General features: G+C 41.4%; 1 protein-coding gene and 1 pseudogene across 1 annotated transcript; one reads left to right on the top strand and one right to left on the bottom strand.

Annotated features, from left to right (window-relative positions):
• Positions 1 to 47: 47 nt before the first annotated feature.
• LOC139364563 (adenylosuccinate lyase-like) lies at positions 48 to 20,113 on the bottom strand. The gene is made up of 11 exons (XM_071101397.1): positions 18,796 to 20,113; positions 16,161 to 16,364; positions 14,083 to 14,127; positions 13,838 to 13,917; positions 9,480 to 9,698; positions 9,243 to 9,333; positions 9,029 to 9,098; positions 8,422 to 8,660; positions 4,113 to 4,202; positions 796 to 972; positions 48 to 526 (listed from the first exon to the last, which is right to left on the bottom strand). The coding sequence occupies exons 1-11, from the start codon at positions 19,048 to 19,050 to the stop codon at positions 440 to 442; spliced, it is 1,557 nt and encodes a 518-aa protein (XP_070957498.1). The 5' UTR covers positions 19,051 to 20,113; the 3' UTR covers positions 48 to 439.
• Positions 20,114 to 20,532: 419 nt separating this feature from the next.
• On the top strand, positions 20,533 to 22,195 carry LOC139423547 (GTPase IMAP family member 9-like; annotated as a pseudogene).
• Positions 22,196 to 22,695: the final 500 nt, after the last annotated feature.

Raw genomic sequence — 22,695 nt, forward strand, 5'->3', positions numbered from 1 at the left:
TCCTTTAGTCTAAAAGGTTTACTGTGCCTCAAATAGGTAACAAGGAATTTCATTAACAACCATGTTTATTTTTTGCTTAGTGAATCATACATTAAGTTAGGAAAATACAGTTTTGGAACAGTATGAAATATATAGACGTGGGGCCTGAAATATTTCAGAGATTTCATATGTATATGTTCTAACTCTGCTAGTTTCACATTACATCATTACAAACTCACTGACTTCTGATTTCAGTATTTTATTGTCATACAGTAAAGCATGCAATGTCAGTCATGAGGTTTATTTTGGTGTGTAACAGTATGTGTTTGTTTTAGTGAGAAGGCCACTCCTAACTTGCTAAACAATATTTCAGAATTGGTTTAAATTAAGTCAGGGTTAAATTAAGGGTGGGTTTTAGTATTTTGGCTAGTCGTTTTACAGGTCAGGATTGTCCCCCATTTTAGAGCTCCAGCTCGATCTTGACGTCAATCTCGGCCTTGTAAGGTTCCAGCAGAGGGCGTACCTCCTCAGAGAGAAACCTCGCCACCTGAGTGAGTGAGAGAGAGAATGATGAGTTAGGTTGCATCAACTATAGGTACATGGAGAAAAGCTTGTATAATGTAATAAATACAAAACAGCACGTGATTCTGATTCTCAACAGATTGAATGGATCTTTTTGCCACCATTAAATCTGTACCAAGATCCTCAGTGTGCTGGATATTATTTTCTGTTTAACTACAGGTATTTTAAAATGATATTACAAAACTCTGAGGCAAAGTTGAGAAAAACAAAGATAACAGGTGTTCTGTATAGTACCTGTTGGGGGGCGCGGCCGATGAAGGTCTTGGGGTCCAGGATGTTGTCTAGATGGCCCAGGATAGGGGCGAAGTAGGGGTCAGCCTGGACCCTGGCCAAAAGGTCATTGTCCCCCCCCTCCTGTTTGACCACAGTTGCTGCCTGCTGGGACAACACACGGATCTTCTCGTGGCAGTCCTGGTGAAAGAACACAAATACAAGAAACTGTTACTGTGTGACTACACAATAATAAACTGAACATAAATTACAAATGCAACATGCAACAATTTCAAAGACTTTGACTGGGAATACAGATACGCATCTGTTGGCCACAGATGTAGAGTGGATCAGAAAACCAGTCAGTTTCTGGTGTGACCACCATATGCCTCATGCAGCGCAACACATCTTCGCATAGAGCTTCCCTAAGACTGTTTGTGCAGAAATTCTTCGGTTGTGCAAACCCACAGTTTCATCAGCAGTCCGGGTGGCTGGTCTCGGACGATCCCGCAGGTGAAGAAGATGAATGTGGAGGTCCTGGCTGGCGTGGTTACATGTGTTCAGCAGTTGAGACCGGTTGGACGTACTGCCAAATTCTCTAAAATGACGTTGGAGGCGGCTTTAGGTAGAACAATTAACATTACATTTTTTGGCAACAGCGCTGGTGGACATTCCTGCAGTCAGCATGCCAATTGCATGCTCCCTCAAAACGTGAGACATGTTATTGTGTTGTGTGACAAAACTACACATTTTAGAGTGGCCTTTTATTGTCCCCAGCACAAGGTCCACCTGTGTAATGATCATTCTGTTTAATCAGCTTCTTGATATGCCACACCTGTCAGATGGATGGATTATCTTGGCAAAGGAGAAATGCTCAATAACAGGGATGTAAACAAATTTGTGCACAAAAGTAAAGAGAAATTAGCTTTTTGTGCTTATAGAATATTTCTGGGATATTTTATTTCAGCTCATGAATGACAGGATCAACACTTGTTGGGTTTATATTTTAGTTCAGTATACATGCAATCTGGGGATTAAAATGTCATTTGATTCAGTTACTGAACTGTTTAAGAAAATAAGCACACATACAGGAGGTAGCAGTATTGTCACGGTAACAAGTATCCATTAGCCTCTATCACACACACACAGTTCACAACTTAGGCACCAAACTAAAAGCATTAGGCAACAAACATAATTTAAGGAGCACCAGAAAGAGATAGATTTTTGGTATAGTTTATGCTTACATTAGGCCTGTACGAATCATACCTTTGAAGCACATATCATAAATAGCAGAGTCTATTCCTTTCTGCTAGTGCCAATCAAATTTGACTAGACCTACTGTCAAGTCACCAGGTTGTTAGCCAGCTAGTTAATTAAAACTTCTTATGGCTGCAGGGGCAGTATTGAGTAGCTTGGATGAAAGGTGCCCAGAGTAAACAGCCTGCTCCTCAGTCCCAGTTGCTAATATATGCATATTATTATTGGTATTGGATAGAAAACACTCTGAAGTTTCTAAAACTGTTTGAATGATGTCTGAGTATAACAGAACTCATATGGCAGGCAAAAACCTGAGAAGAAATCCAAACAGGAAGTGGGAAATCTGAAGTTGGTCGATTTTCAACCCAGCCCCTATTGAATACACAGTGGGATATGGATCAAGTTGCACTTCCTAGGGCTTCCACTAGATGTCAACCGTCTTTAGAAACTTGAATGAGGCTTCTACTGTGTTGTGGAGCCAGATGGGAGCTCTTTGAGTCAGTGGTCTGGCAGAGAGCCAGGTCCTGGTCACGCACATTTCACATGATAGCAACCTGCGTTTCATTGCTTCTCTACAGATATAGGAATTCTCCGGTTGGAACGTTATTGAAGATTTAAAATAACATCCTGAAGATTGATTCTATACTTAGTTTGACAAGTTTCTTCGACCTTTAATATAACTTTTTGAAGTTTTCGTCCAACATTCGGCTGGACCTGCACGACCTTTTGGATTTGTGTACTAAACGCGCTAACAAAAGTAGCTACTTAGACATAAATAAATGGACATTATCGAACAAATCAAGCATTTATTGTGTAACTGCTATTCCTGGGAGTGATCATCTTAGGTAAGGGAATATTTATAATGTTATTTCTGATTTCTGTTGACTCCAACATGGCGGATAATTTTTTTAATTTTTTTGAGCGCCGTCTCAGATTATTGCATGGTTTGCTTTTTCCGTAAAGTTGTTTTGAAATCTGACACAGCGGTTGCATTAAGGAGAGGTATATCAATATTTCCAAGTCTAAGAATTGTATTTTCATCGACATTTATAATGAGTATTTCTGTAAAATGACGTGGCTCTCTGCAATATCACTGGATGTTTTTGGAACTAGTGAACGTAACGCGCCAATGTATACTGAGATTGTTTTATATAAAATATGCACTTTATCGAACAAAACATACATGTATTGTGTAACATGAAGTCCTATGAGTGTCATCTGATGAAGATCAAAGGTTAGTGATTAATTTTTATCTGTTTGTGCTTTTTGTGACTCCTCTCTTTGGCTGGAAAAATGGCTGGGTTTTTCTGTGAGTTGGCGGTCACCTAACATAATCATTTGTGGTGCTTTCGCTGTAAAGCCTATTTGAAAATCGGACACTGTGGTGGGATTAACAACAAGATTACCTTTAAAATGGTATATGATACATGTATGTTTGAGGAATTTTAATTATGACATTTCTGTTGTTTTGAATTTGGCGCCCTGCACTTTCACTGGCTGTTGTCATATCGATCCCGTTAACGGGATTGCAGCCCTAAGAACATGACTGAACAACATTGTTTGTTATCAAACTAATAATTAGCAACCTAGGATTAGTTTAAAAAGGGACTCATGGTTTGTGAATTTCTCAAATGTGCATGAAATCGCACCGGAAGAAAAAAGGTCATATTTTATTAACCTTTTAAGCTAGAGACGAGCCATTTTCTTTGCTGTAAAGCATGCCTGTCGAGAAATGGTGCTTCATTGTTCCGCTATGTCACTCAGAGGCTACAGGACAGCGAACTTGCAACTGAAAAGCCTACTCAGACTGGCCTGTGCTCTTGGTTATACCAGGTGATGAAATGACACAATGTATCAACTCTGCTCACCCTGCTCCAATGTATAAAATGCACATGTAACAGAAAACTCATTAGGGTCTGCATCCCCACTCGCCACCACAGCTAAATTATATTTTAAAAACTGATGGAGGAATAGGTGTGCTACACTAATTATGCAATGTGCGACTAATTATGCAACGTGGAGTCTGAGAAATACGTTCTGTTCTAATAAGTTGTGGTGTCATGCTGAACTAGAAGGGTGCGTACCTGTCTGTTGCCTCCAGCCTTCACCATAGCCATGATTATGTTCTCTGTAGCCATGAAGGGAAGCTCATGATGGATGTGTCTCTCGATCACCTGACAGAGAGAGCGAGAGGATGAGAGAAAGCGAGAGGGAAAGAGATAGATAAATTATAGTGACGAGAAAGGGATACATATCATTAGGGGTGTAACGGTTCACCAAATCCAGGTTTCGGTACGTATTGCGGTCACGGTTTAGTTTCGGTACAGTAGGAAAATTAATGGCCAAGTTACTGTAATTAATTTTAGTTTGGGCAAAATATGCAAAACTAACCCAGGAATAGATCATATACAGTGGCAAGAAAAATTGTGTGAACTGTTTGGAATTACCTGGATTTCTACATAAATTGGTCATCAAATTTGATCTGATCTTCATCTAAATCACAACAATAGACAAAGTGTGCTTAAACTAACACACAAATTGTTGTATTTTTATTGTCTATATGAATACATAATTTATACATTCAGTGTAGGTTGGAAAAACGTATGTGAACCGCTAGGCTAATGACTTCTCCAAAAGCTAATTGGAGTCAGCTAACCTGGAGTCCAATCAATGAGACGAGATTGGAGATGTTGGTTAGAGCTGCCTTGCCCTATATAAATTTTTTTTTAAAATTACAACATTTGAGTTTTCTATTCACAAGAAGCATTGCCTGATGTGAAAAATGCCTTGAACGAAATAGATCTCAAGAAGACCTAAGATTAAGAATTGTTGACTTGCATAAAGCTGGAAAGGGTCAAAAAAGTATCTCTAAAAGCCTTGATGTTTATCAGTCCACGGTAAGACAAAATGTCTATAAATGGAGAAAGTTCAGCACTGTTGCTCTCTCCCTAGGAGTGGCCGTCATGCATCGATGACTGCAAGAGCACTGCGAAGAATGCTCAATGAGGTTAAGAAGAATCCTAGAGTGTCAACTAAAGACATCCAGAAATCTCTGGAACATGCTAACATCTCTGTTGACGAGTCTACGATACGTAAAACACTAAACAAGAATGGTGTTCATGGGAGGACACCACAGAAGAAGCCACTGCTGTCCAAAAAAAGAAAAGAAAAACATTGCTGCATGTCTGACCTGGATGTCCCACAGTGCTACTGACAAAATATTCTGTGGACAGATGAAAGAAAAGTTGACTTGTTTGGAAAGAACACACAACACTATGTGGAGAAAAAAAAGGCACAGCACACCAACATCAAAACCTAATCCCAACTGTAAAGTATGGTGGAGGGAGCATCATGGTTTGGGGCAGGCTTTGCTACCTCGGGGCCTGGACAGCTTGCTATCAATGACGGAAAAATGAATTCCCAAGTTTATCAAGACCTTTTGCAGGAGAATGTTTGGCTATCTGTCCGCTAATTGAAGCTCAACAGAAGTTGGGTGATGCAACAGGACAACGACCCAAAACACAGAAGTAAATCAACAACAGAATGGCTTCAACAGAAGAAAATATGCCTTATGGAGTGGCCCAGTCAGAGTCCTGACCTCAATCCGATTGAGATGCTGTGGCATGACCTCAAGAGAGCAGTTCACACCAGACATGCCAAGAATATTGCTGAACTGAAACAGTTTTGTAAAGAGGAGTGGTCCAGAATTCCTCCAGACCATTGTGCAGGTCTGATCCGCAACTACAGAAAACATTTGGTTGAGGTTATTGCTGCCAAAGGAGGGTCAACCAGTTTTTATATTCAAGGGTCCATATACTTTTCCCACCCTGCATTGTGAATGTTTACACAGTGTGTTCAATAAAGACATGAAAACATATGTGTGTTATTAGTTTAAGCAGACTGTCTATTGTGACCTAGATGAAGAATAGATCCAATGTTATGACAAAGTTATGCAGAAATCCAGGTATTTCCAAAGGGTTCACATACTTTTTCTTGCCCCTAATGTAGAGCCCAATAAAATGGCTTTATTTTTTGCCTAATTCCGTTTTGTTTTTCCAGGTTTCTGATTTTCCACTGTCAAAATCACTTTAAAAGAAAAAACAACATTGGAGACATTTTCATTTTTGGGTGTAGATACCCTTTCATTTAGGTGCACACCAGCAAGTGCCTTGTTTGGTTAACAGTGTTTATGTAGCACACGTGATTGCAGAGTTTGCTGAATAATCAGGATATCATATACAGTGCCTTCGGAAAGTATTCACGCCTTGACTTTTTCCACATTGTTAGGTTACAGCCTTATTCTAAAATGTATCAAATTGTCCCCCCCCAATCTACACACAATACTCCATAATGACAAAACAAAAACAGGTTTTTAGAAATGTTTGCTAACTTATTAAAAATAAACTGAAATATTACATTTACAGAAGTATTCAGACCTTTTACGCAGTACTTTATTGAAGCACCTTCGGCAGCGATTACAGCCTTGTGTCTTCTTGTGTATGATACTACAAGCTTGGCACACCTGTATGTGTGGAGTTTATTCCATTCTTCTCCGCAGATCCTCTCAAGCTCTGTCAGGTTGGATGGGGAGCGTCGCTGCACAGCTATTTTCAGGTCTCTCCAAAGATATTAGATCAGGTTTAAGTCCGGGCACTGGCTGGGCCACTCAAGGACATTCAGAGACTTGTCCCGAAGCCACTCCTGCGTTGTCTTGGCTGTGTGCTGAGGGTCGTTGTCCTGTTGAGAAGGGAACCTTCGCCCCAGGCTAAAAGGTCCTGCAAGCTCTGGAGCAGGTTCTCGTCAAGGATCTCTCTGTGCTACGCTCCGTTCATCTTTGCCTCAATCCTGACTAGTCTCCCAGTCCCTGCCACCACCATGCTGCCACCGTAGGGATGGTGCTAGGTTCTCTAGACGTGACGCTTGGCATTTAGGCCAAAGAGTTCAGATAAACGTGTTTCAGATAAACAAGTCTTTAGGTGCCTTTTGTCAAACCCCAAGCGGGCTGTCATGTGCCTTTTACTGAGGAATGGCTTCAGTCTACCATAAAGGCCTGATTGGTGGAGTTCTGCAGAGATGGTGGTCCTTCTGGAAGGTTCTCCCATCTTCACAGAGGAACTCTAGAGCTCTGTCAGTGACAATCTGGTTCTTGGTCACCTCCCTGACCAAGGCCCTTCTCCCCGATTGCTCAGTTTGGCCGGTCAGCCAGCTCTAGAAAGAGTCTTGGTGGTTCCAAACTTCTTCCATTTAAGAATGATGGAGGCAACTGTGTTCTTGGGGACCTTCAATGCTGCAGAAATATTTTGGTACCCTTCCCCAGATTTGTGCCTCGACACAATCCTGTTTCAGAGCTCTATTGACAATTCCTTCGACCTCATGACTGGATTTTTGCTCTGACATGCACTGTCAACTGTGGGACCTTATATATATTGATATATATATTGATAGGTGTGTGCCTTTCCAAATCATGTCCAGTCAATTGAATTTACCACAGGTGGCCTCCAATCAAGTTGTAAAAACATCTCAAGGATGATCAATGGAAACAGGATGCACCTGAGCTCAATTTCGAGTCTCATAGAAAAGGGTCTGAATACTTATGTAAATAAGGCAGCGGTTTTTAATTTTAATACATATGCAAACATTTCTAAAAACCTGTTCTCTCTTTGTCATTATGGGGTATTGTTGTGGATTGCTGAGGATTTTATTTAATCCATTTTAGAATAAGGCTGCAACGTACCAAAATATGGAAAAAGTCAAGGGGTCTGAATACTTTCCAAAGGCACTGTCCATAGATTACTTTATGGTTAACATTTCATTGAGAAGGTTTATGGGAAAGACTTTCCATCTACCAGAAGACAGTTGTCATTAGCATCATTGTGTACAGCTATACACAGACAGGGGCATTCTCGCTCCATTACCTCTTCAGAAAGTTAAAGGAAAAATACAAATGACATTTTGTTAATGTCTTATCATCATCTTGGGCAAATGAATTAATATTCTAATAAATTCAATACATTTAGTTGATTTCCTCCGAAGTTAAATACATTTTTGCGTCTACTGGGAAGCCAAAATGTTGCCAAACTGGAGATTTAAATGATGATGATGGAGGAGGAGGAGCGCTCTCTCCCACACACAACCGTTACACCCCTACATAACATACAAAACCGTTTGAGTTGAATGTTGTTCCTCTGTGATGTGCCAACAGACGTACTGTGGGATAAGTGCAGTTGGGTGTGCATTACTCATGAAATGACAAGGTTTAAAATGGTGGTGATAACACCTTATGAGGACAACAATGGAAATAAGCTCCCTGGTTTATTGTGTTTTTTATCCTCAATCATTTCTGTCTGGACAAGCCTACTACTTCTAATTATCTAATAAATTCAACGAATTTACCTTGGGGTAGACCACCAGGCCTTCGGTGATGTTCTGCAGGGTGCTGAGGATGATGTCAGCGGTAAGGAAAGACTCAGGGAGAGAGATTCTCCTATTGGCACTGTCATCCAGTGTTCTTTCCAGCCACTGGACAGAGGCGGTCTGGAGGGGGTCAGCGAGCAGCGCTATCAGGTGGCGGGCCAGACTACAACAACGCTCACAACGCATTGGGTTCCTCTTGTAGGGCATGGCACTGGAGCCTGGGGGAGAGGCAGTCAGAGGGACCCAGACAAGTAACAATGGGTTGGCATTTAGAAAATAACTTAAACTAGCTGTTAACTCTGAAACATCAGGATGGTTTACCAGTTGGTGCCTTAAATCAAAGTGAAGTCTAGGGCTAAAACTCAATTGTATTTTGTTGATTCTCTCCTTGCCTCTTTCTCAAAGTACATTGGAGCAGAAGATCAGAGGTGAAGGTTCTTCTGATATTTTGCTCCAATCTGCTTTGAGAGGTAAGGAGAGAGGGTGTGAGGAATCAAGGACATGCAAAGGAAATCAACCCTAGTTTTGGGATTAGATACCTTTATACCTGGGTAGGAAGTGGACCAATTTCCTTCTTATGACTCACCAATCTGCTCCTTTTCAAAAGGCTCCTCAATCTCTTTAAGGTTAGCCAGCAGGCGGATGTCAGTGCAGATCTGAGGAAGAGAGTATAATACATTACCTGTGGGTCATTCCAATACTGTCAAAGACCACCAGGAGGCATTGTTTCTCCATAGACAGACTTGTGATTTTCGGTAGTAAGAATAACAAACTGATGTCCAGTCAAATCTCATCCCAACCTTGTGGATGGTGGCTCCCATGCTGGCCAGGGGAGAGAGGGAGTCGATGTCTACCTTACGACTGTACGTCTGTCCAGTCACCATGTAAGCCCTGGGAGGAAAAAATGTACAGGATTGAAGACAAAAAAAAAACAAAAAAAAGGTATTTCAGGGATTTGCTTGTACTCAAAATGACAAAACGTGTGGCAAATAGGAAACTCAAGAGACTGTTGACATAAAAGTATACATTTAACTCACTTTTTGAAGCCTGCCATCTCCGTGACCATTCTGTCCAGATCCTCCACCTTATCATGGTCCCCCTGGAAGAGCTGCAGAAAGCTGGCCTGGGTGCCCGTAGTACCCTTCACACCCCGGAAACGCAGGTCTTCGCGGGCGCGCTGAAGGTTCCGCATGTCCATGGCCAGGTCCTGGAGCCACAGACATGCTCTCTTACCCACTGTGGTCAACTGGGCCGGCCTGGTAGAGGTAGGTAGGTTATATATATGAATTTATGATAGCGATAAAGATGAAAAGAAAACGAGAGAGAGGTGGAAAAAAATATAAATGTGAGAGGAGAAGAAAAGTTAAAATAAAATGTGGAGGGGAAAAATAAAGATTCATATAAAAATAAAACAGAAAGAAATATAAGGCAGAGAGATAAAAGTGGACTGAATACATCACTCTTTAATCTGAGAGGAACATAAGTGTTCATAGACAAATGGGATATATCCACAATGGCACATAGTCCATGAGCCGGGGGGGTTGGTCAGGCTCACTTAGGCTGACAATGTCTCATAGTGATTTTATTCCACACACAGATGTATACAAAGCTCTCTCCCGCCCTCCATTTGGAAAAATCTGACCATAATTCTATCCTCCTGATTCCTGCTTACAAGCAAAAACTAAAGCAGGAAGTACCAGTGACTCGCTCAATACGGAAGTGGTCAGATGACACGGATGCTACACTACAGGACTGTTTTGCTAGCACAGACTGGAATATGTTCCGGCATTCATCCAATGGCACTGAGGAGTATACCACCTAAGTCATCGCCTTCATCAATAAGTGAGTCAACGACGTTGTCCCCACAGTGACCGTACGTACATATCCCAAACAGAAGCCATAGATTACAGGCAACATCCGCATCGAGCTAAAGGCTAGAGCTGCCACTTTCAAGGAGCAGGGCACTAATCCGGACACTTACAAAAAATCCCGCTAAGAATCCTACTCGTCGGATGTAGCAGGGCATAAACTATTAAGGACTACAAAAGGGAAATCCAGATGTGAGCTGCCCAGTCACGCAAGCCTACCAGACGAGCTAAATTACGTTTATGCTTGCCTCGAGGCAAGTAAGACTGAAGCATGCATGAGAGCACCAGCTGTTCTGGATGACTGTGTGATAACGCTCTCGGTTACTGATGTGAGCAAGACCTTTAAACACGTCACCATTCACAAAGATGCAGGGCCAGACAGATTACCAGGACATTTACTCAAAGCATGCGCGGACCAACTGGCAAGTGTCTTCACTGACATTTTCAATCTCTCCCTGACCGAGTCTGCAATACCTACATGTTTCAAGCAGACCACCATAGTCTCTGTGCCCAAGGAAGCGAAGGTAACCTGCCTAAATGATTACCGCCCAGTAGCACTCACGTCAGTAGCCATGAAGTACTTTGAAAGGCTGAGCATGGCTCACATCAACAGCATCCTCCTGGATACCCTAGACCCACTAATTCGCATACCGCCCCAACAAATCCACAGATGACGCAGTCTCAATCGCACTCCACACTGCCCTTTCCCACCTGGACAAAAGGAACAGCTATGTGAGAATGCTGTTCATTGACCATAGTGCCCACGAAGCTCATCACTAAGCTAAGGTCCCTGGGACTAAACACCTCCCTTAGCAACTGGATCCTGTTCTTCCTGACAGGCCACCCCCAGGTGGTAAGGGTAGGCCACAGAAAGTCTACCACGCTGATCCTCAACACTGTCGCCCCTCAGGGGTGTGTACTAAGTCCCCTCCTGTACTCCCACAACTGCGTGGCCAAAACATGACTCCAACACCATCATTAAGTATGCTGACGACACAACAGAGATTGCCCTGATCACAGACAGCGATGAGACAGCCCATAGGAAGGTGGTCAGAGAACTGGCAGTGTAGTGCCAGGACAACAACCTCTCCCTCAATGTGAGCAAGACAAAGGAGCCGATCGTGGACTACAGGAAAAGGCAGGCCAAACAGGCCCCCATTAACATCGGCGGGGCTGTAGTGGAGCAGGTGGAGAGTTAAGTTCCTTGGTGTCCACATCACCAACGAACTATCATGGTCCAAACACACCAAGACAGTCGTGAAGCCCTCTTCATGACAAACCCTGCTGCTACTCGCTGTTTATTATCTATGCATAGTCACTTCACCCCTACCTACATGTACACATGACCTCAACTAACCTGTACCCCCGTACACGGGTGCCAGTACCCCGGTACATAGCCTCATTATTGTTATTTTATTGTGTTACTTTTTAACTTTAGTTTATTTGGTAAATATTTTCTTAACTCTTCTTGAACTGCACTGTTGGTTAAGGGCTTGTAAGTAAGCATTTCACAGTAAGGTCTAGACTGGTTTTATTTGGCGCATGTGACAAATAAAGTGATTTGATTTCCTTGAAAGTCCATGTAGGCCGTCATTGTAAGTAAGAATATGTTCTTAACCGACTTGCCTAGTTAAATAAAGGTAGAATTATATATATATATATATATATATATATATATATATATATATAATTCTATGTCCCTAGAGTTGGAAAGGTGTCAGTATACAACAATGTCAGTACACAACATGTTATATGCTCACCTTCAATTATATTATTGAAACGCTCAGATACCAATCTCCCCCAGGTGAACATAACCTTGACCTTTGACCTCTAGAGTACATTTCACAAATACCTGTTCTGTATAAATTGCCAATAAAAAGGAAACCCTGATACATTTTCATCTTTGTTTGACAAGTGGTTCTGAAAGGACATTACCAATAGTTAATAGGATAACATTGTATATCATTTTAAAATCAGCTCACATCCAGGACTATTCACTTGTACATATCCATTTTACATGCTTGAAGATAAAATATTGCAATTATTGATGATGACATCTTCAGAAATCAGCAATTCAGACAGAATTGTGGTAAGAATGTACCCGAAAAGCTGTGAATAATCTTTATATCTGCACACTTGGCTCATTTGGTTGTGTATTCTACATCAATTAACATTTTATGATATTAGAATTATATATTAGAATTATATTTCATACAGATATGATCATGCGAAATTGATCCAATAAGACCCTATTGAGTTATTCGGCGACCATATTAGAAAAAGGCTTCTGTGGAGTTAATACTTGAATCCTGTGATGTCCCTGCATCTACAAATCTTTTTAAAAGCCTGTTCCAGCAGTGTGTGTGAAATGTGGTGCCTCCATCACATGGGCTATTTTTAAAACAATAGTTGTAGCTGGTGCTTCAAAAGTTGGTTATATTATATATAATTTGAAATGTAAATTCATGGCATTTCAGAACCACTTGTCAAACAAAGATGGAAATGTATCAGGGTTTCCTTTTTTTAAGCAATTTACACAGGTAATTATTATATGTACTCTAGGGGTCAAAGGTCAAGGTTCTGTTGAACACTGTTGAATACTGACTTAATGGATAGCTGTGAAACTAAGCTTTTCAATGATATTTGATTAAAGGCCATACGTGAGCAATAACTTGTTCTATACTGACAACGTTTGTCATAGCTTAAAATCACTATGGGGAAAATGTATGGGATGGAGGGATGAAATTAAGGAGTGATAACACAGAAAGCTACCATTGCTGTACTGCTACCACACATTTTCCAACTCTAGAGACATAGACCTTGAAGAAAATCACTGAGATCGTCAGCCCAAATTTGAGGGTTACGCTCATGGACTAATATAGAAGTTATTGTTAAGTTAATGTTTTAAGTATTCCTATATTTCTGTTTTTCTCGATTTTCCACTGGTTCAATTCTGAGATTATCTACAAGTGACAGGTCAGCTGACCCTGTTGTACCAGAGTGTAGCTGTTTCAGAGTACTGCAAGTTGGACCAGTTCTGGTGTTTTCCTTTTTCTGCTCGTCCAATGACGGTTGCTGTATGTGGAATACCACTTTCTCTGTCAGCAAGCTGTTCCTTCATCTGCTGGATTCTGTAGTCGACCACAGAAGCAGGAAGGAACAGCTTGCTGACTGTGACTAAAAAATGAGCAGGCTCTCAGTAATGGAAAGTGGCAGCTTGAGTAATACAAATAAAAACTGTCACACAACCCATTTGTAATGGGGAACTTGAATAATACTTGGACATTTAATTATGCTGTTGATGTTTTATTTGTCTTTAAAGAACAGAGGAAGATTGTTATTACGGGACTATCACTCTGTCAAGAGTGTGCTTGCGCGGGAAGTTTGGTTGTTGATGGACCTAGCCTTGAGTGGAATGGCTACCTTATAGTGTGTTCATACGGTATAGTAAACTTTGTTGAACTGGAACCTTGTCGTTGTGTCATTTCGAGTTAACAGTTAGAACCTCCTGAGGTGTTCATACTTACTGGTAATGTGTGAAACCCAGGGTGGGGAGACCAGCGTATTTTTCAGCAAATTTTGATAGTCTGTCGATCACTCTGGCCAACTATAAAGACAGAAACTTGTTTTTAGTTTACGGAAGAGATGAGGGATATACAGGATCATACTTGGCTGACTTACTCAGACATAACTTTACAGCATACTATCTGTATCTAGTGCAGGCCTGGGGGTAGTACAACTAATCCTCCCTGGTCTATAACCACTAACTTACCTTCGGCAGGAGAATGTCAAAACCGTCACGAAGCATGATCAAATCCTAAAGGGAAAAAAAAGAAGAAGAAAACAGCAGGCATATCAGTCTTTATGCATAGAAATCTATATACACACACTAGAGGTCAACCGTTTATGATTTTTCGATACCGATTATTGGAGGACCAAAAAAAGCTGATACCGATTAATCGGCCGATTTTTATATATATATTTTTGTAATATTGACAATTACAACAATACTGATTGAACACTTAACTTAATATAATACATCAATAAAATCAATTTAGTCTCAAATAATGAAACATGTTCAATTTGGTTTAAATAATGCAAAAACCATGTTGGAGAAGAAAGTAAAAGTGCAATATGTGCCATGTAAAAAAGCTAACGTTTAAGTTCCTTGCTCAGAACATGAGAACATATGAAAGCTGGTGGTTCCTGTTAACATGAGTCTTCAATATTCCCAGGTAAGAAGTTTTAGGTTGTAGTTATTTATAGGACTATTTCTCTCTATACCATTTGTATTTCATATACCTTTGACTATTGGATGTTCTAATAGGTATTTTAGTATTGCCAGCCTAATCTCTGGAGTTGATATGCTTGAAGTGATAAACAGCGAAGAGCTGCTGGCAAACGCAGGAAAGTGCGGTTTGAATGATTGCTTACGAGCCTGCTGCTGCCTACCACCGCTCAGTCAGACTGTGCTATCAAATCATAGACTTAATTATAATAATACACAGAAATACGAGCCTTAGGTCATTAATATGGTCAAATCCAGAAACTATCATTTCGAAAACAAAAGGTTTATTCTTCCAGTGAAATACGGAATCGTTCCGTATTTTATCTAACGGGTGGCATCCATAAGTCTAAATATTGCTGTTACATTGCACAACCTTCAATGTTGTCATAATTTTGGAAAATTCTAGCAAATTAGTTTGCAACGAGCCAGGTGGCCCAAACTGTTGCATATACCCAGACTCTGCGTGCAATGAACGCAAGAGAAGTGACAATTTGCCTAGTTAATATTGCCTGCTTACATGAATTTCTTTTAACTAAATATGCAGGCTTAAAAAAATATACTTCTGTGTATTCATTTTAAGAAAGACATTGATGTTTAGGGTTAGGTACATTGGTGCAATGATTGTGCTTTTTTCGCAAATGGGCTTTTGTTAAAGTTGGCTGTCTTTGTTAGGAAGAAATGGTCTTCACACAGTTCGCAACGAGCCAGGCAGCCCAAACTGCTGCATATACCCTGACTCTGTTGCACAGAACGCAAGAGAAGTGACAGAATTTCCCTAGTTAAAATAAATTAATGTTAGCAGGCAATATTAACTAAATATGCAGGTTAAAAAATATATACTTGTGTATTGATTTTAAGAAAGACGTTGATGTTTATGGTTAGGTACACATTGGTGCAACGACAGTGCTTTTTTCACGAATGCACTTGTTAAAAATCACCCGTTTGGTGAAATAGGCTGTGATTCAATGATAAATTAACAGGCACCGCATTGATTATATGCAACGCAGGACAAGCTAGATAAACTAGTAATATCATCAACCATGTGTAGTTAACTAGTGATTATGTTAAGATTGACTGTTTTTTATAAGATAAGTTTAATGCTAGCTAGCACCTTACCATGGCTCTTTTCTGCACTCGCATAACAGGTAGTCAGTCTGCAACGCAGTCTCCTCGTGGAGTGCAATGTTATCGGCCATAATCGGTGTCTAAAAATGCAGATTACCGATTGTTATGAAAACTTGAAATCGGCCATTCCGATTAATCGGTCGACCTCTAAGATATACCCATGAGAAACAAACGTAACCATTAAGCACACTCATCCCAAAATAACGTGGTCCTTTTGGTCTAAAAGTAACTGTCTGCAGTCTGTTGCATGTAGAATACATGGCCCAACCCCAAATTAACACCCAAGCCCTGTGCCCTTGTGGAGATCTAAGAGGATTTTATTGGTATAAGCAATATGGTGAAACTTTCACCTAGTCCACCAGAGGCTAAGTAACAATGCCTACACCTGTCAAACCATCTCAGATCTAGAGGTCTATTTGGCATTGGGCTTCTCTTACCGTGTTGTCTCCCACGTAACAGGAAGTGGCACCCAGGTGGATGATGGGAGCAGCGGTGGGGCAGCAGTGGGCGAAAGTGTGGACGTGGGCCATGACATCGTGCCTCAGCTTGCTCTCCTCCTCTGCCGCCATGGCAAAGTCGATGTCCTCAGCGTGGCTCTCCATCTCTGCTACCTGGGCTTCGGTGACGGGCAGGCCAAGAGCCTGGAGAATAAGAGGACGAGATGGAGTTATAAGGAGCAGACCAATAGCCTGGAGGTCAACAGGAAGGACAAGAGGAGCAGAGAAAATTAGAGCTGGTACCCTAGAGGCGTAGTGAAAGCACTGCAGCCTGTCATTGTAGGTTTTTAACTGATACTCTGGGATATGCATTCAGTGTAACGCTAGCTACTTTATCAAGTGTTCTCTGGCTTTTATTAAGCTGAAACATTGTTGCTACATTGCAGTAATTGCACATTGTATGGTACTATATAATAAAAATTGTGTCAATGGGATGTGTGGTGGAACTGTCCAGAAAGTGGGTCAACATTTGCAGATCACTTTCAAACAGATAGCTACAGGTGGTTGCTTTGCTCCGCTCCGCTCCATATCTCGCACAGAAACTAGGAAAACTATTCCAGCACAATCTTCATTATGGTAGCAGGTCTATTTAAAACCATTGAAAAATAGAATATGTTGTTTGAGTAAGCAGAGCAGAGAAGTTTGGCCCTGTGTTAATGACAATAGCGAGCGACATTCCTTCCCCTTAGCCGTTAGTAATACTTAAATGTTTTTTACTTGGATCTGGATAGGTATGCTAGAAGCAGTGCAGTGGTGGAGTTTCCACTAATAATCACATGCAACTTACATATCTGAAAACATAGAAGGGTTATTTAGGGCCAAGGACAAGGAAGGAGAGTGAAGAGCTAGGCTAGGCTAACTCTCAGGGGGTTAGTGTCCTATTACCATGACATTTTGGCCTGGCTATTTTTGACACAAACCCACCCCAGCAGATTTCAGAGAGACATTGGAGACAAACTTGCTATTTGAAATCTGACGAAACAACATTTTGTACGGGAACACTGTGTGTACATTCATTTTCATGAGGGCACAAGACTATAGTAGCGACTAGCGAGTGTGAGAAGAGACAGATTCCACCACCATAGCCCTGCTGTGTGTGTGTGTGTGTGTGTGTGTGTGTGTGTGTGTGTGTGTGTGTGTGTGTATGTGTGTGTGTGTGTAGCTTCTAAAAGGCCCCATAGGCAGTATTTCTGTTACATCTATTTGAAATACGTATTTTAATTACTTCTGAGTATTTCGTCATTTGAATTACACTCCAATGTATTTTATATTTTCAAAATACTGAAAATTGTATTTTCAAAATACTTTCTTTCCTATACCATTTTTGTATAGCGGTTCACATTGTGGCCCACCTTTCACCTTGGTATCAGAAGTCTGATAGCACTATGGGTGTTCTAAAAGCAGCTGCTAAATTAACTAAATATACAAATTGTAACAATTGCAAAGCATGCTGAGTATTATTCTAATAGCTCTGGCCCAAAACAATACACTGTGTGTAGTTCATTTTCACATATACATGTAGGTGATTTAGCAGACACCCTTACCAGAGTAGACTTGCTCAACTAAGGTAAGTAAACAAAAACATAATACAATCAATGTAAAAACCATTACTGAGAATATTTTTGCTGTTTGGGCCAGCTACTTGCAAATATATTTGTCCAAGAATTTTGTCATTTATTTTGATACAAAATATCATAAAGTATCTGTATTTTGTACTTTTTGCCCATAGTCTAGGCCCTGCCTATATCCTTATCTTTGTGTAGTCCATTTCCCCTCCACTAACAGATCAGATGAGCTGTTGCATGTGACAGAGGGTCTGATAGTAAGGTTAATTACAAACACACAGCCTCCCTGTAAATTAGAAGAGCTGTGGAAGTCATTTTTGTCTTTAAAAATAGCCTGGTGTTTCTCTCTTAAAAAGGTATTTGCTGGACAATTCTTATCTAGGTTTCACTGTTTGCAGGTTTGTTTATCATGTGGAATAGCTGGAAATCTATATCCAGTTTCCAAATAGTGTAGGCCAACAGTGGGGTCAATGAACTAGCTGAAAGTGATTTAGAACCCTGATGTCAAGTTAAAGAGAGGCTAGACTATTGAAGATAGGGGTATACATCTGAAGGACTTCTACAGGGTTGATTGACTAGCGTAACTTACTATACCAACCATCCCAGTCACTTTCCTCACTTTGTCAAAAACTGGGTACTGTTGATGAATAACTACATGCATTGTTACATCCACAACCATGCATCAATATTCCACAGTTTATCACAAGACACTGCATCCTACTAGCTAGTTTGTTTGGTTTGCATCTTCTGTCTTGTAAGGCAAATACATAGTAACGTTATATTCTGAAGCTGTTCATTAACTATAAGGTCCTCCTATATTTAGAGCAGGGAACTTGAGAAGGATCTCTCAAGGTCGCAAACTTAAAATAGACTTCATTTTGTAGCAGAAAGTGTAAAAAAAAATATGGAAAACGATAGCTACTGAAACACAGACAATGACATGCATGCTCATTCACGATAACTAGCCAATATTACAGCTAGCTGGCTAAGTGGCTGATTAGAGGCAAAACCTTTTCCGCTTTGGCCAAATAGATCCACAGTTTTCTCCACGTTGTGAATTTCTTCTTGTCACTGAAGTTATAGGCCATTTCCTTGCTGGCATATCGTGACACCAGCGGCGAACGATACTTATTAAATTCGTCTCCAAATGTGTCCATGACTGAACCGTGTGTTGCAAGCCTCAGGCAGCACGCAGGTTTAACCTCATCTTCTTTGATGAGGTTTAACAGCGGTTGGCAATTCAATAAATGTTGCATTACCGCCATCTACTCGACTGGAGTACAACTCCCTTATACTTTGCTTGAAAAAATAAATAAATAAACAAATACCCTACCATCTAACAACACTCACAAAAAAAATTATATATATAATAAGAAGAAATAACACAACCCTACTCGACTATTTACATGATTTAGTCCTAACTAAGGCTGACAACCTGTACGGATGGGACACCACCACTTAGCACACCCTGTCACTCTTCTGATGTCAAGTCTCGCACACCCAAATTACCTCTCTGCAGCTGCCACCACAACCTCCATTCTCTGTGACTTGATAACCATTGCTATAAATGCAAAAAAATCCAATCTTACTGAAACATATATCACTTGTTGGTCTATCCCTCTGTACTGGTACTACTCACACCACTCCTCTCAGGAACCCTCCCCCATGACCCATCTTCCTCTACATTCTTCACTGCCTCAGCATATTACAATTTATGCACTACTCTAACCCTGGAAACCTCAACCTTCCTCTCGCACACGGGACATTTCTGATCCCCAGCCCCATGGGCACCCCTACAATTAACACATACCACTACCTTCCCCAATGCTACACATTCCTTTGTCTCATGCCCTTCTTCACCCTTCTCACACCTACAAACCTCCCTCCAACACACTGCTGCCACATGCCCATAAGCTTGACACCTGTAACAGCGTAATGTATTCGGCAGAAAATCTCATACACGATAACCTAATATCACTTTGTACGGCAAAGACAACATCAAAACTCAAAAGAACAAGCAATGGCTCTTCTGCTTCACCACTCACGCCACCCTGTCTGTGTCGCACAAAATTATAAGCATCACAAACACTGGCAATCTTGCCCTTCAGTTGGTCAACTTTTACATTTACTACTACCCCAGTAATTACTCCTTTCAACGGCACCCTTTTCTTGAGTGCAAAACAATTCCCGTTTCTTGCAATCATTCGTTCACCGTGGAGCGCCTTCTCCCTCTGACCAGCAGAAACACAAACAATTATCACAAGACCACAAGACCCACAACACCAAACTCTGTTTTCACCCACCCTGAAACCACACACTTCATGGTCTTCTTCTTTAAGTTTTTATTGTCGGTTTGCAACCAACTGACAGGTGCATACACTGCCACCTACTGTACTGGAGTGTGAAGCCGGTCACAACTTATCTTTAGCGCTATATTCTCTTAGCTAACCCTTCATTTCTAATAAAATAAAATAATTTCCTACAAACCTCACTACTCCCATCACCCCCACCCAAAATATCACCCAATCCCCATTCCCATCCAACCTATCTGACCGTGTCAAACAACCTCTCCCTTTCTACATCATACATTTCACAAAATAATAATACACGCTCAACCGTTTCCTCTACCATACAGCCATTACAGACTTCACTGCCATGTTTCCCTATCAACTTCAAAGAGGAGTTAAATCCTGTATGCCCTTATCTCATCCTATACAACATAACTTCCTGCCTTCATATCCCATTACATGACACTATCTCCTGTACAGATTTCCTTGTACTGTAAAAATGTCTGCCCTCGCTACTTTCATCCCATTTTCCAATTCTTCCGAATTAATGTTTTAATTCTCCCTCTGCCCAACTGCACCTGTATATCCACCATGTAATTTTTTCACTGTTTTTTTGCTATTATATCTACTATATCATCCAACAGAACTGAATTTCACAGGAAGGCAGCAGAGAAGCAGCTGGGTCATCTAGGAGGAGGGGCCTGGAGGTCCACCATGGTGCTCTTCACTGGGGTTGACCGGCTACCTGAGGGGACGTTCGTAGAGGGGTTCATTGCAGCTGAGGAGCCCCTTCAGTGGCTGGTGGAGAGGTGTGGTAACAGATACCATGGCCTGGATAGTAACACACAGCAGAGTGGGGATGACAACACGGTGAACACACAAGTTCAGGAGCTGCTGGAGAAGGTAGAGGAGCAGGTTAAGGAAAACCATGGCTGGTATTTTGCAGTAAACGAACTGATTCTGCTAGAGGAGGAGCAGGCAAGGAAGGCGGTGGAAGAGAGGCGGATGAGAGAGGAGGAGAGGGAGAGGCAGAGGCTGCGGATGGTCGGAGGGCCTCCCAGAGGTGACCAGCTCTTATTGCCTTCACTCTTAGAAGAAAGGGTTTCAAAAGGGTTCGCCGGCTGTCCCCACGGGACAACCATTTGAAGAACCCTTTTGGATTCCATGTAAGAACCCTCTGTGGAAAGGGTTCTAGATGGAACCCCTAAAGGGTTCTACCTGGGACCTAAAAGGGTTCTTAAAATAGTTTTTAACGACGGTTAATTTAATAACACCGGTTAACGTTGTTACAGAGTTTTGTATACTTGGCCTAATAGTTCATAAAAGTTCATTAAGGTTTGAATAAATAACCTGTGTTTCTACGTTTTGTATACTTGGCATAAAAGTTAATAAAAGTTAATTAAGGTTTGAATAAATAACCTGTGTTTCTACATTTTGTATACTTGGCATAATAGTTCATAAAAGTTCATTAAGGTTTGAATAAATAACCTACACGTTATAAAGCTTTCTATCTCTCTCTGTCTCTCACAGAGCTGAGGGTCCTTTTGCTGGGGTGGAAAGGAGTGGGAAAAGTTCTGTAGGGAACACCATCCTGGGCCGGCGGGACTTTGAGTCGGGGACAGAGACGGAGCAGAGCCTTAGGAGGCAGGCCGAGGTGGCCGGACGCAGGGTCATCATTGTTGACACCCCCGGCTGGGACTGGTTCTCCATAAGACGCACCACGAAACACGTCAGACAGGAGTCAAAGCGAGGGGCCACCCTCCTCCGGCCTGGCCCCCACACCCTTCTCCTGGTGCTGCCCATCATCTCCACCCTCACTTCACGTAAGAGGCGGACCCTGGAGGCCCACCTGGAGGGCCTGTTTGGTGATAGGGCGTGTCTCCACACTATGGTGCTGTTCAGCTGCGGGGATTGGCTGGGCCGAACGCCCGTCGAGGAGCATATTCAGAGGGGAGGGCGGAAGCTCCACAGGTTGTTGGAATACTGTGGGAACTATTATCACGTGGTGGACAGCAAGATGCCGGGGAAAGACACAAGGAACATCTCAGATCTGCTGGACAAAATAGAGGAAATGATCAGAGAGAACGGTGATGAGGCCTTCTTGCCAATACAGAGTGAGTAGACAGTAGATGATACTGAACAGCACTCTTCTTTCCCTGCTGTCATTAATTCTCTTCTGGATGAAATTCAAACACTTACCGTTCAAAGTTTGGGGTCGCTTAGAAATGTCCTTATTCTTGAAAGAAAAGCACATTTTTTGTCCATTCAAATGACATCAAATTGATCAGAAATACAATGTAGACATTGTTAATGTTGTAAATGACTATTGTACCTGGAAACGTCTACATAGGCGTACAGATGCCCATTACCAGCAACCCTAACTTGTGTGTTCCAATGGCACATTGTGTTAACTAATCCAAGTTTATAATTTTAAAAGGCTAATTGATCATTAGAAAACCCTTTTGAGGGCCTCCCGGGTGTACGTTGTTACACAACTAATTCTGATTCTTCCACCACAAGCGTCAGCAATTGTGGGTTCGATTATATGCTCAAAATGGCATTCTAATACAAAGAACTTTCTTCTGAAACTCATCAGTTTATTCTTGTTCTGAGAAATGAAGG

Source organism: Oncorhynchus clarkii, chromosome 13, assembly GCF_045791955.1.
Source record: "Oncorhynchus clarkii lewisi isolate Uvic-CL-2024 chromosome 13, UVic_Ocla_1.0, whole genome shotgun sequence".
In the NCBI taxonomy this organism is placed as follows: Eukaryota; Metazoa; Chordata; class Actinopteri; order Salmoniformes; family Salmonidae; genus Oncorhynchus; species Oncorhynchus clarkii.